The 14,506-nt window shown below is 37.4% G+C and overlaps 2 protein-coding genes across 3 annotated transcripts; one reads left to right on the top strand and one right to left on the bottom strand.

Annotated features, from left to right (window-relative positions):
• Nucleotides 1-889: 889 nt before the first annotated feature.
• Nucleotides 890-9,941, top strand: LOC147480950 (uncharacterized). 2 transcript variants are annotated; one of them, XM_086577516.1, is made up of 8 exons: nucleotides 890-1,524; nucleotides 7,163-7,196; nucleotides 7,332-7,568; nucleotides 7,717-7,806; nucleotides 9,008-9,073; nucleotides 9,277-9,368; nucleotides 9,526-9,573; nucleotides 9,659-9,941. In XM_086577516.1, the coding sequence occupies exons 1-8, from the start codon at nucleotides 1,241-1,243 to the stop codon at nucleotides 9,774-9,776; spliced, it is 969 nt and encodes a 322-aa protein (XP_086433642.1). In that variant the 5' UTR covers nucleotides 890-1,240; the 3' UTR covers nucleotides 9,777-9,941. The 2 variants fall into 2 exon arrangements, with proteins under 2 accessions (XP_086433642.1, XP_086433643.1); XM_086577517.1 differs by lacking the exon at nucleotides 7,717-7,806 and having other exon boundaries at nucleotides 1,127-1,524.
• An 899-nt stretch (nucleotides 9,942-10,840) lies between these two features.
• On the bottom strand, nucleotides 10,841-14,248 carry ELP6 (elongator protein 6). The gene is made up of 4 exons (XM_086577520.1): nucleotides 13,828-14,248; nucleotides 13,371-13,563; nucleotides 13,119-13,265; nucleotides 10,841-11,182 (listed from the first exon to the last, which is right to left on the bottom strand). Exons 1-4 carry the CDS (start codon nucleotides 14,115-14,117, stop codon nucleotides 11,051-11,053), a joined length of 762 nt encoding a protein of 253 aa, XP_086433646.1. The 5' UTR covers nucleotides 14,118-14,248; the 3' UTR covers nucleotides 10,841-11,050.
• Nucleotides 14,249-14,506: the final 258 nt, after the last annotated feature.

Consider the following 14,506-nt stretch of genomic DNA (forward strand, 5'->3'; position numbering starts at 1 on the left):
TTCTTATAGGACCCTTTTCGACAAGTAAATTTTTAAGATTTTGACCAATATTGTCCCAATTTGCTGGATCAAAGTAGTGGACAGGTACATGTTCTGTATTCTCATTTGTATCTTGATCGAGTTCATCATTTATTAAAGGCTCATCATTATCATTCACGAAAGGTTCAACATTTTCATTCACTAAAGGTTCAACATCTTCATTCACCAAAGCTTCAACATCTTCGTTCAGTTCATGCTCTCCATTATCATCGTCACTCCTTTGTTCGACGTCAACCACTACTGTTTCACTTGAACTTTCTACCTGTCCTTTGTTACCAAAAAACTTTAGTATATTTCCCTTTTGGGATTGAGCGACATCATCTAATCTTTGCTTCTTTTTCCTTTTCTCAGAGCCAGAATGATACTTTATAGTTGTAGGTTTCGGAGCCATGATGATAGACTGACAATTAAAATTCACAAACAATCAAACAATGATATGATTAATTAAAAAATCACCACAACCCCAGCTTAGTGGCTTACACACAAAATACATACAAAACAGTAGCTATTAATGTCTAGTTATCTCAAACTAAAAGAAAAGAGAATTAAATAGAACCATAGAATAGTTTAAAAAATATTTACTTTGCAAATAAATATGATTAAAGTTTTAAGGAATTAATATGTATCAATTAATTAAAGTAGTAAACAAAAGACTACTACTTACTTGGGAGTTGCGTGCAAGTTGGATAACTCAGACCTTAGAGAATTGCAAAGACCGAGAGTCGAGTCGTGGAGAACAAGACTCTCTAAAGTTTAGTATCGATAGGGTTTTGCTGTTGGGTCAAATACGTGTTTAATGATTTATGTTGGGCCAACTCTCTAAAATAATTGACCACAACTGCTTTAGCCATGGGGGCCCTAATCTTGGGCCAACTTTTGGGGGCCAAGCCAGCCGCCTGTGTGGACTGTCATCAGGTAGGGGTGCGTGTATATTGCCCGAAGAAGTACTGAAATCAAGGTCTGTTTGTTCACGTAGAAAAACTCGAAAGTAATTGCACAAGTGCTTTGTGCTTAATGTTACCTGGAAAAATATATCGTAGTAACACAACCAATCCCCATACATAGGCGGATAGGTTCGCTGTAACCCAAGTTGGGCCTAGTATTAACTGTCAACTGCTGTCTGTTGATAGTTGGTCTGACACTCTGACTTCCCTATATAAAAAGAAATCTACCATCTCATCTTCCAAAATCCTCATTTGAGATGGTTCATTCACACGACCAACAACAAGGTTTAGAATACTGGCTAAGATGGCAGGTACCAGTATGTGCACTAATATTTCTTCTCCCAACAGTTGGTGCATTTTTTGTAATATTCAAAGTGAAGAAACCTCATTTGAATTCCACTGACCTTTGGATTCCATGTTGGAGAGGTCTGCATCCTATTTATCTACTTATCTATAGAGCTCTAGTCTTTTCTTTCATGTCTTGGTTGCTGTATCGAGTTGCTGTCAGTGACCGCGTTTTCGCCTTCTTTTTTTATACACAGTAAGTCAATATTTCACTAGCATTTATTTTTGATATATTGCAAATATTTGGATTGCTGATATGTCAATGTAATGATGAATTTTGAGAATTTAGACCGTTACTTAAATTGGACAGTATGACAGAGTGAATTGTTGTATATGATAATTTACTTGAAGATGACTAGATGAGCATAGGTTTCAGAAATGTTTTACCATTAATATTTTTTTATTTAATTTATACATACGTAGAAAGTAAACACAAATACAAGGCGGTGGCTTATCTAGCTGTATTCTAAATGAATTGTTGACTCCTGTATCCCCACCCCTCCTCTCTCGCTGGAGGGAGGCATAGTGACTGAAAGTGTGTGTTGAAGTGTGGAGGATCTGCTATAGGTAAGGCCCATTGTACCTGACAGATAGAGCTTGAGTTGTGACAAGTTGTCTGAGACAGTGATAGTTGAGACAGATTAGAAGCAAATTCCATGGCTCCAATGTTTATCTCACCATAGTGTAAGAGACTTGGGTAGTGGTATGTGGAGATCTTGCAGTATATAACAAATTGAGGAGATTTCTGTGGCAGTGTAAACCTAGGATTTGTACTCAGCTTCGGTGGATGATCTTGCAGTGTTTGATTGTTTCTATTCACCTAAACTGTCAACCGATAGGGTTATTTCCAAAGTATATCACAAATGCACTGGTTGACCTCCTGTCTATAGGGGTAGTTAGGAGAGGTGATCCCTTGGTATAGTGGATGCCGTGGTTTAATGTGCGTTTAAGAAATCTAAGAATTTTTTGACTGCAGTGAGATGAGTGGTCCTGGGATTGTGAAGATGTTGACATACTTGATTGAGTGATTATGCAATGTCCGGCCTGCTCCATGCGAGATATTCAGAGCTCCTGCAAGTGATCTGTACTCTGTGCCATTGTCAATTGGATCCCAGGTAATATTGTCAAGCTTAGTGCCAGTAGGTGCTGGAGTTGCACATGGTTTGGTACCCTCCATGTTGCTTTCTGCCTTTCTGGAGAAGACCTAAGATGTACTTTGACTGTGAGATGAAGATGTATTCATTGCTTCTATGTATCTCAAATCCTAAATAGTAGTAAGTGGACCTAGATCTTTCATGGAGAATTGTTGGCGTAGTTACTGAATGGTTTGATTGCAGAAATTCAAAGAGCTTCTGGTAATGAGGATGTCATCGACATAGAATAGGACAAAATTTAGAGAGGTGGAATCACTTCGTGTGTCTGCATTAGAGGGTACAAAGTCTAAATGCAAAAGAGTTGCATACCAGGCTCTTGGGGCATGCTTCCCCTATAGTGATTTATTGAGTTTGGAAACAAAAGAAGGATGATCTTTGTGAACAAAGGCAGGGGTTGTACCAAGCGGGAAGGCATTGCTGATCGCTTTATAACCGAGTCATATTGTAATGCAATGGAGCTGATCAAGGCTTGTCTACGGGCTAAAAGTTTCTGAGTCAAAGCCGTATTACAGAGGATATCCTTTGGCAACTAAGCATGTCCTGTATCTATCGATGCTGCCATTGGCATTATGTTTGATTCTGAAAATGCATTCGCAATCCAACTGGTCTTTGTCCTAGATTAGGTGGAACAAGAGCCCAAGTTTTGGTGGCTTGTAATGCATTTCTCAATCATTGCTCGTCTCCAATAAGGATCTTTAATTGCTTCAGAGTAGCATAAGGGGATATGGGGAAAATTAGCAACTGTATGTAATGCAAGAGTTGGGGAGGACGTTTGGTAGCATATAAATTTTTTGATTTTGAGATGCCTAAGTTTAGCCTTGTTGACATGGGATGTGTGTTGGTAGTTGATTTGGGAGGTTTGGTAGTTGTTGATTTTCTTTTGGGTAGAGAAGTTCTTGTTGGTTTGACGAGATTGAACAAGTTGAGTGTCGGGTTGAGAAGATAAGTTAGGAAATGTAGAAGGGGAAGCAGTTGAAGTATGCGGTGGTGGTGTTGGATTTGGAGTGCTTAAGTTAGGAGGAGATTGAGTAGAGGATGGAGCATGTGTAGGAGTACATTGTGGTATTGTAGGTTCTGGAGGTTGTGAGGCTGTTGAAGGGTTTGTAGGTGCCTCAGGTTGATTGGGTATAACTGATTGGGGTTGTTCTGCTGCTGCTGTGCTATTTAATGAAGTGAGAGGTTGTGCGATAGCTGGATGTTTGTTAATATTGGGAAAATGCAGATGTGTGAGAGATGTTGGTAAAGAGAATAGTGTTGCTAATGGAAGAATGTGACATTCAGGTGTGAGAGATAAGGTAGGTGTTGATGGATTTGTAGTGTGGAATTTAAATGGAAAGTGAGATTCATTAAATGTAATATGTATGAGAGAGATATTCTGTCAGTGTAGGGGTCAACACATTTGTATTTCTTATGCCGAGTACGATAGCCTAGAAAGACACCTTCAAGGCTACTTGGTTGAAGTTTATGATCAATATAAGGTCAAAGCCAAGGAAGCATGCACACGTATATATTTTAAGTAGTGAGTAGTTAGGGATATGATTGAAACGTGCTTGATAAGGGGATTAATATGAAAGATTTTTTGTAGGAAGGATGTTGATCAGATACACAGCTGCTTGAAAGATCCAATAATGAAGAAGAACATTACTTTGTGCAAGTAAAGTTAGACTGAGTTTGATAACATGTCTAGATTTTCTTCTGGCGAGTCCATTTTGCTCGAGGGTGTGAGGGCAAGAGTCTTGGTGTTGGTGTACGACTCCATTTAGGGAGAGAGTTTATGAATTGGCAACTGCATTACTCACCACCGTTGTCACTTTCATAGTTTTAATAGGATAATTAAGTAAAATGAATAAACATAAGATTTAAAATGAATAAACACAGTGAACAAGTTAGACTTAGTGAAAAGAGGATAAATCTAGCAAAAACAAGAGTAGTCATCTACAGAGGAAACATACTAATTATAACAAGAATTATAATTCACCGGAGCGAGTCTCCAAAGAGAGTGAATAAGTTGTAAATGAGCTGTAGTTTTTTAACATGAAAGAGTAAAAGGGGGTTTGGTACTTTTCCCATACTGGCAAGCATTACAAAAAGATGTCATAGTTTTTCCATTCAATGGATTCTCAAAATCATTTGTTACATGTCTTGAAGTAGTAATAGAAGGATGGCCTAGTCTGGAGTGCCATATGTCTGGGGATGTCTTCATTCTTATGAAAGCTGAAGGAGGAAGAGATGCTAGATCTGGTTGAGGTGACTTGAAGGAAGATGACAGCTGGTGGAAGGGATATGGACCTTATGCAGATTTGCCTTGGAAAATTCTCTGAGTGGCATTGTCCATCAGAAAGAAAAAGTCCTTAGTAAAGATAAAGTAGCAGTTGTTATCCGTAACAAACTGGTAACTGAAAGTAAATTGTGGGAAATGGATGGTACATGTACTACATCCTGCAAATGAAAAGTAGAAGTAGAGTTAGAGAGAGTAGTATTACCACTGTGAGAGATTGGAAGTGATTGACCATTGCCAACAGATACTTGATCTTGACGTTGGTAGTCAAAATAGAGCGAGAGATTGGAGAAATCCTTGGTGACATGATTTGTGGCTCCAGTATCAGCTAGCCACGAGGTAGAAGATGTTGGAGTGAAAACTCTGTTAGCAAACATCACATGGAGATTTCGACAAGGTTGTTTTCCCTACGTAAGAATGATTCATCCTGTGCCAGCAGTCTATAGCAAAATGGCCTATCTTCCCTCAGGTTTGACATGTAGGCCTATTTCCGTTATAATTGGAATGTGTTGTTCCTGCTGTAGTATGATGGTTGCCCAGTTCTATTGGGTGAGAACTGAGGCATATTGGATTTTCCTGAAGATGAACCCCTATATAAAGATCGACCTCTGCTTCTACCTCTGTAGGTGATTTGCCTGATGCTCTTCCATATGATTGAAAACTTTGAGAATATGATCGGTTGGAAATTTGAGCTATTTGTGTTGTAGCAAAAGCTTAAGTCGGTTTGGTTGAGTGTTGATTTTCTGATTACAGAAGTGATCTGGTTCGTTCAGCAACTGTGAGCTCCTCAGATAGACAATATCCTCATCTAAGATGGTTCCACTAGCAGCAAGAGTATCAATGATTTGTTTCATTTGCTGAAGGTATTCAGTGATGGAGGAGTTACCCGTCTTGAGATCTTCTAATTTGTATTTCAGGTGATAGGCGTGGGATCTTGTTTTGGTTGAAAAATGTTTTTCCAAGGTTAACCAGTTCAATCTCCGAATCCATTCTTCCATATGTTGTTGGCATATATTTTTCTCAAGAACTGGTTTGTTGGATTGAGCTGGTTTGTTGGTAGACCAGACTCATTAACTATACATCATGATGGAAGTGAATAAGAGCCATCAATTAATCCAATAAGATTTCGGTTTTCGTAAAATATGTAGAGATATGGTTTTCCATAAAAGGAAGTTGTCACGAGGGAGTTTGATTGAGACCAAGTGAGCAACAATTTGGATGCAAAAAGATGTATGCTAGGATGGTATTGTCATTGGTAGAAAGTTGGGATTGGAGAGCGGAGCAGAAACTTGTGTTCAGACTAAAGAAGGTTGGGTATTTTTAGATGAGGCGGATGATTCTGTAGTTGTTGTTTCTTGTGTAGAAGTTGTATGTGAATTTGTGTCATGGTGATAGAGTTGTGAGGATTTTGATGGTGGAAGTGAAATCTACTGAGTTTTTGCTTTGGGATTCTAGATCTGTTGCAATAATGAAGTTTAATTGGTGGGAATCATACCCAGAAACAGATTAAAGTGATTTGAAGATTAAAGTAATAAATATGAAATGAAAAGTCCTTTGAAGATTAAACTAATAAATATGAAATGAAAAATGGGAGAATATTTTGAATATGAACAACAGTAGAAATTTATGAGTTGTTTTTTTAGAGATAGATAGGTATTATAAAACACACCAAAATGAAAGAAACATTAACTGTAGCCATTTAATCAAGTTATTAATGGCAAAGAAGAAATCGGGATCAGATGGTGTGAAGCGAATAAAGCTCCAATACCATGATAATCCATTGATTTTCTGGATTACATATTACAAAGGGAATCATACGTATATAGAAGCTAAAAGAAAATACAAGGCGGTGACATATCCCGCTGTATTCTAACAGAGTTGTTGTAACAAAATTGTTAACTTCTGTAATTAGTCCTCAGTTCTGTTACTATGCTATTAATCTATTATAAGGTGATTCAATAAATGAGGTAATAATGAATTTTCTGTTTAAGTTAGGATATGAATTGAAGTTTACTTGAGCCGATAGTAAATGCATGTGCTACAGCCTACAGGTGTTGCTCTCGCTGTTTTTCACTCTCCCTTTTCAGTAGCTGTCCCTTGATTTATCAGTGAAACATCCATTTTTTTGTTCCTCTTCACTTCATGCTAGAAACATTCTGAGTTGTTGAAAGTTTGAGAAAGATTGCTACACTAGACATGTTTTAAAAAGTTTCTGGAGGAAAGACCCTGTCATGGACCATTTTATTAATATGAGAATCCTCTGCACCATATGCACACAGAAAATCAGATTCATGGCTCCGTTCGTGCATGTAGGCTCCATTTTTGTTGTCATAAATGCTTACTTAGCTCAAATAGTTCTTGAAAGTTTTCTTAACTGTTTTCTCATGACAACTGATTTTCAGATGGACGTTTACACTAGTCATTGTCTATTTTGCGGTATGTTCCACAGGGCCATTTCGTATTTTGAAAATGTAGCTGACTGAAAAAATAGTGTTATTTTCTTATTGTAAATTAGAGTCATTTTCATCTTCAAATTTTTCTACAGATAATTAATTATGACTTTTCCAATAGCTTGGCACCATAATTTCTGCCCATGGATGTTGGGAGTATTTAAAGACACCTGTCGTTGGAAACCAAGAACGGGATGAATTCCTTAAAAAGCATTCAGAAGACTCTCAACCTAGAACCACTGTAACTTCTAAAACAAACGAAGTTGGGAACACTGTCACACTGCAACGCCACCATGAAGAGGAAGAGGTTAAGCAACAAGCTGGGTTTTGGGGATATTTAATGCTAATATTATATCAGGTTAGTCTCTATACACTTCTTTTCAAGATTATCTTGTGCATTTTTCACCTTTTCGAGTTTGTAATTTGTTTATTCTTGCACCACGTTTCTAGTAGGATATGCTATCATGTAAGTTTGTTATGTTCGATAAGCTTCATATTTTGAGCAGACGTGTGCTGGTGCTTCGATGCTTACAGACATTGTCTTTTGGTGTCTTTTACTGCCATTTCAGTCAGATGGAAATTTCAGCCTAAACCTAGTAAGTATATTTCTTACTACTAAATATATTTATTTCCCCTACATATATTCTTTTTCTATCTATATAGTGAGGGATGGCGGACTTCAGACTTCATATTTTGAGATGTGTCGGTCAGAATATCTGTGATTAGTCTAGGATTGAGGTCACTTTTCTGTTTATTCTAAAATAGCTTTCCCGTATAGCTTATTTTTTTTTGTAGAAATGGTATAATTGGAAAGCGATCTTTCATATGCAAGTAATGCTGAATTCCAAATTGATCAAAAATAACACACACATACACACACACAACAACAACAACAACTTATCATTTTTCCATCGCTTAAGTATCTTTGGCATGGGGTGTATTGTACGCTCACCGATACTTACGAAAGACATGCTGATATGTCCCAACATTTTCATAAACTAAGAATGGGAATGCATTTACATTTGGATGGAGTGCGGAAATAGACAGGAGCCATCCTTTTATAACCGTGCTGCTTCACTTTAAGAAGGTCATGACTTGCCACATGGGCATACCTCCATTCGTGATTTGTGTAACACCCAAGGTGTGTGAGACTGTGGTGTAATCTAGCATCCCGACTAGGAAGACCTATCATTTGATACTAGACATGTTTTCTTTTAAATTTTATCAACTCCGTCTCACGTGCCCACCCAGCAGTACCTCTGCTTCTACAAGGTCTGGTGGCCCGCAAGACTATTGTGTGACTCCTAATCGAGTAAGCGGAAGCTATTTGGTAGGAAGAACAGGACGATTGATATTTTTTTCTTATCCATCTCAGGAGAGGCCAGATTAGGACTAGCTGATTTTCTTGTTTCCTAATTTACCCTTGTTTTTGTTAGGATTAAACAGGAGTATTATATATATAATAATTACAGTTTCTGTGGTGGATGTGGAGGCATTTCCAGCTTCTAAATGATGCATTTTCCAACACCTTGTGCCTGGGCTGGATGCTTATTTATTTCATATTGGAAATATTTTGGCATGACTTTTGTCCTTCCACTATCATATTGTTGCTTCAGAGCTAAGCATGTGGCATTTGATCTGTCGTTTGAGCTTGTTTGGCGCTCTTTCCAATCTTTCAGTGCTTTAGAATATGATATCATTTTCTGAGATCTATGTGCAGTTTGATAGAATTAGACTGCCTTCTCTTCTTATGTCCACTGAAATCAAACTAATGTGGAGTTTATCACGGTTTGACAGTTAATGGGAGCCATGCATGGTCTCAATCTTCTGTTTCTTCTCCTTGATACTGCTCTCAACAACCTGGTGAGTATGATATAAGTTTGATATGTACTTTTTTGTTATTTGTAATTCGTGTAACTGCTAGCAATCAGTCTGCTAGACTATGATGACATTAAATGCATAGTGATGATAAAAGAATGTGATAGACTTGTTCTCAAGTTCTTCCCATTGTATTTTTTTTTCCCTCCACGTCTCTTAACTCTTTTTTTTTCCTGTGTCGTTCACAGCCGTTCCCATGGTTCCGCGTGGCATATTTTGTCTTCTGGAGCTGTACATACATTTTATTCCAGTGGATTCTCCATGCTAGTGGTGTTTCTTGGTAAGCAACTTCTGGTCCAAACGATATGTGAATGTTATTAACAAAACAAATATATAAATAAATAAACAAATAAACAAAGTAAAATAAAATAAAATCTATATCTGAGGAATGTTTTTTCTACTCTTAATTACAATTATGGTTTTAATGATTCTCTCAGGTGGCCTTATGCCTTTCTTGAGCTTTCAACTCCATGGGCACCAATGTGGTAAGATATTTACCCTTATCGTTATCATTTGTCATTTTGTCTCCTATGGTGCTATAAACTTATGAAACGAATTCTGACTTTGCAGGTACTTAGCCATAGCTTTAATTCACCTTCCCTGCTTTGGTTTCTATGTTCTGGTTGTGAAAGTGAAGAATTCTATTTTCTCTAGAGTATTTCCTCGTGCGTATTTGAGGTCATATTAATAAGTTGATGTGTTTTCTTTGGAGTTTAATATAATTCATCCCCACTCAGTTTAATTTGATAGTAATATAGTAGAGCCGATATCGAGTGAGTACAATAAATTGTGATTTGTAGAAGAATCCGTTCACCAAGTAAGGTATATCTTGGAAATTCTCACAGTTGTCTTCTCTGTGCCTCGCTTAACTCCATCCTTGCAAAAGATCACATGATTATTGACGAGGATTTGAATTTGTTAATACTTGACAGTTGAATGAGAATCAGATTCATATGTAAGAGGGGCAATTGGATATAGTGTGGACAAAATTGATATTTTTTTCTTTTTCTTTTTTCTGTTAATAACTGCATGGTTATTGAAAAGATGGATTCCTCAGGAGGATACAACAAAGAAACCATAGGTCTTCCCAGAAAAGCCCATTCTGCTAGGTCCTGAATCCTTGATTCACAACTACGAGGAAGTAGGAAACTAGGACTGCATCTACAAAAAAGGGGGACCTTTAAGTATAGGAAGTAGGAAACTAAGCATGTTTTCAAAAAAAAATGTTTGTTGGGGCTCCTGAAGTTCTTACATGTTTTTTAAACTGGAGGAAACTATGTAAGGGGAACAATGAAAATCAAGTTCAAGTTGAATCAATCGGCGTCTGTTGGATGGCCCAGCTGCACGGACTGCTTATGAACAACTTGGGAACTACTTGCTGTTTCTCCAATGGCGTCTTCCCTCCTCAGAGTCTCCAACAAAGTTAACATAGAGACAGTAACCGTGGTGATCAGTGAGGTTGTATAGGATATGTGATCTACAGAGTGGGCAGTTGGAGCGAGACTGAAACCAAGTGTCAATGCAAGAAATATGGAACCAATGAGTGCAGTTCTCTTCTTTCTGGTGGTCTCATCCACCTGCTTTTCTATGAACTTCTATAGCATATTCAAGGGCATTGTACAAATCAATAGAAAAAACACTGACGATTATCAAAAAACAAAAGCAAGAAAGAATACATGATTTAGTTAAAAACAGCACTTCAGCCGAAATCCTGATTGTGTGAAACGTTATCCCAAAACCATCTGCCACGTGTTTTACTTTCCATAATTCATTCCAACATACTATTTCATTGAAACATTGTAACTTGTACAATTAAAACTATACGCATCTGAGTGCAGACCTCTCACAATTGTTTATACAGTGTAATTAAAGCCATTCTGCTGGGATTAACACTAGAAAACCACTTGTACACTAATTGCCAAAACAGCAAACAAGTTATTCAAATACTTTTCTCAAATCTATCTAGTTTCCTAGATTTCTACTTCCAGGGTAAAAGTAGTCAACACTACTTTCTTTGATCTTGAAGTGAAAATTATGAATCCTATTCCTTAAAGTGCCATGTTCGTCAATTATTCCCTTGTTCAGAACTGTCAGCTGCAAAAAGAAGAAAATAAAGTTTCCTGTTAGACCACTGCATTATGTTTTGTAAGGCATGCATGGATGCAAAGGTAAATATAAACAGTTAAGCGCTTCATGGTGATTCAAACGCCATAAATCCCATCGTCCAGAGTGTCTTATAAATAATTAAATATAACGCGGCAGCAATCAAATACTTCATTGTTTCTACAAAATATGTGTTCCCACAAAAACAAGTTAAAAATCTGGGAGCTGACAATAAACTACAATCTGTGTTTTTAATTATAGGGAACTAACCTCTCTAACAAATTTTGACAGAGGAATACTGAATTGAATTGACAGTGATTTTGCTAGCTACCAATATAATGTATAATTTCGTTCCAATAGTCAAAAGGTCACAAATATTGGAATACAACACACAATAGTAAGAGTAACTAGGAAGAAAACTAACGTAGCTACTACCCCAGATACCCAAAGCTAATAACTCTAAAAACCCCACAGTTTTAATGCCCGTATGCCCCTATAACTATCGAGCATCCCTTCCTCAACTCTACAAGGATCATATACATCTCCTTGGCTTTGTGATCAATCCTCCCATTATGCTCTTTCCAAAGAACCCACATATGGATTTTAATAGATGGTCTGAGAGCATTTAGCTTTTTCCAACAATGGAGAAGTAACCATATCCTCACCAATCATTGCTTCGTATTCAGGGGATGATGCTAGTGCTTGCCCAAAGAAGAAAAGAGTGATCTCCCACACACTCCATGTCAATTATCAATGTGCAATTGACTAGCTAGCACACACATCCTCCTTCTCCGAATCATTAGAAAGGGCACATCCATAGCTCGTTAATTAAAATTATTGATAGTTTGAAACTTTGGACCCTTTCGAGCACCATTTATTATGGGGTATGGTTTTGCCCCAATTCTCTTGTGCACCACCTCATCCACTTGAAGCACTTGTAAAATCCTTACTATTAGTGCATACCCAACTTCTACTATCCACCTCTCCAGATTCTACTATCCACCTGCTTGATAAATTTTCACTGATAACCTACCAAACTCATCCACATAGTGGTTTGTCATCAGCCCAAACCTCATGCCTAAAAAATAAAATCCTCCTTTATGGCTATGCTTGTTTCTCTGTGAAAGTAGCCATGTAAGTTTTAAGCTAGATGGTCTGCAGTAGAACAGAGATGTTTCAAAATGTTTCTACCTTATTACTTCTCATAAGATGCAAATACAGGTAAAATTTTACAGGCTTGAAATTGCAGCTAATTTTTCACTAGATCTGCATCATTTTGTAGTTTTCTAGTAGTGGGAACACCTACAAACTACTTGCAAAACACTCGGTTTTAGTTCAAAACTACTATTTTACAGGCAAACATGCACAGCCTTACTGAAAAAGCTTGTACTTGATCACCCTCCTACACTTCCACCACTCTTAACATTTTGCCACTTATTCATTTCTTCCATACAGTTTAACCTATTGGCCCTCGCGTTTGCTCCCTTTGCTTAATTTCTCCGATGATAAAGTTTCTTCCTCCTTGCGATCGATTTGAGAAATTTTCTCTAACCCCTTCTTAACTTGGTTTCCACTAACCTGAAGCACTCTCTATTCCACACCTCAAGTTTGTCCTTTAAGAAATTCAATTTTTCCAAAGAACATAGCCTACCTTCACACCACTCCTTCACCTTAGTGATTAGGCATCTTTCGTCAACCACACAACTTAAAATTTGAACGATCTAAGATTTCCTATCTTCTCCTACAACTACAATTATTCCTTTTATGCCCAACAAACTATGATTTATACTGAAAATTGTATGCTACGACACAAAAATGTCTCTCAAAACACAGACTTTTCATCACTTGGCAAGTAATGTGCCTCTATAACAAGCACGGACTTGGAAAGAAAAAGATGAAAATAAGAATTTGGAGTAAATCATTGTACTTGTCCATGAACATCGGTAGCCAAACCAGTCGCCAATGGTTCCACCTTAATCACCAAGTTCGCAAGGTATTCCATTTCTAACATGAGTGATGGGGCTATTGTGGTTGAATAGATATCATCATGGTTCAGTACTACTAATGAGCAACCCTGATGAAAGAAATGAGATAATATAGTTATATAATGATGATGATCGGATACAGGTGCAGGGGAAACATAACAGTAGAATAGAATTAGAAATGAGACGAGACTTACAACTTCTGAAGTTAAGGTGTGACAATAATGAAGAAAGTCCGAGACATAATTGAAAGAAGCACAAGCAGCCACTTCCATGAGGGAAATATCATCAATCATGATTGTGATGTCACTCCTATTATGCTTATGTGAGGAAATAACCTCCACAGCTTTCCGGATTTTCTGATACAATTCAACCAGTCCTCCAGCCCCTCTAATCATAAATCACAATAAACCTGTCATTTATTTATTTATTTAAAGATTTGTACTTTCTTTAATTTTTTCAAAGCAGCAGTCAAGAAACAATAAACTTCTGTCATTTCAAGCCAAAGTTTTATTTTTTTGAAAAAATGTAATGCTCTGGCGTGGTACACATTTGAAACCTCTTTTTCAAAGCAAGTTTTTGTAACAGAATATATATAGAAAATAAAGAACAGTCACACTCAAACTACATTTCATATGATGACTCCCAAGCAACAAAAAGGTTCCTTTACCTGGGCAATCCAGCTTGAGCATGTCAAAGAAAAAGAATCTACTGTTTTCACTCTGGGTGACTAAGTTGCATCCCTGCTTTCTTAAGATACGTTCATAATGAGAGAAAGGGTGCGCGAGAGCAATCAAAAGAACAACACCCTGAGTGGAGGAGAGAGCACGTTTGATAAAATGATCAAGTATGAATGCCCCACTTGTTTCCACACAGTCCTCGATCACAACTACCCCCCTACCACCCATACCTACTACGGCCTCATCCAATAATGACTGCTCCATGCTTTCTTCGGCGGCGGCGACTGCTCCAAGCCCAATATCATTTATATGGGCCGGACGGTTGGTTAGAGAAAAGTTTGGTGCAAACTAATTTTCAACCAACTGGACCACTGGACTGGTAGCTCTGGTTCTCTTTTTCACCACAGTGCACTACATTTATTTCAACATAACAACCACGATCTAGTTTAACTATGTATTTCAATTCATTTGATCTCATCATTCTGTCAGAATCCAAGATAAATTGTTGCTTTTGTTTCCAACGGAGTTGGACAATAATCTAAATTGAAGTTTTTTCTTTTTATTCCTTTAACTAGCCAAAACTCTATTTAGAGGTTTTCCAAAAATCTGATTTTTCTGATAAGATGATCGAAATTAATTAGAAGCAGCGAGAT

The sequence above is a fragment of the Coptis chinensis genome, chromosome 8 (genome assembly GCF_015680905.1).
Source record: "Coptis chinensis isolate HL-2020 chromosome 8, ASM1568090v1, whole genome shotgun sequence".
Lineage (NCBI taxonomy): Eukaryota > Viridiplantae > Streptophyta > Magnoliopsida > Ranunculales > Ranunculaceae > Coptis > Coptis chinensis.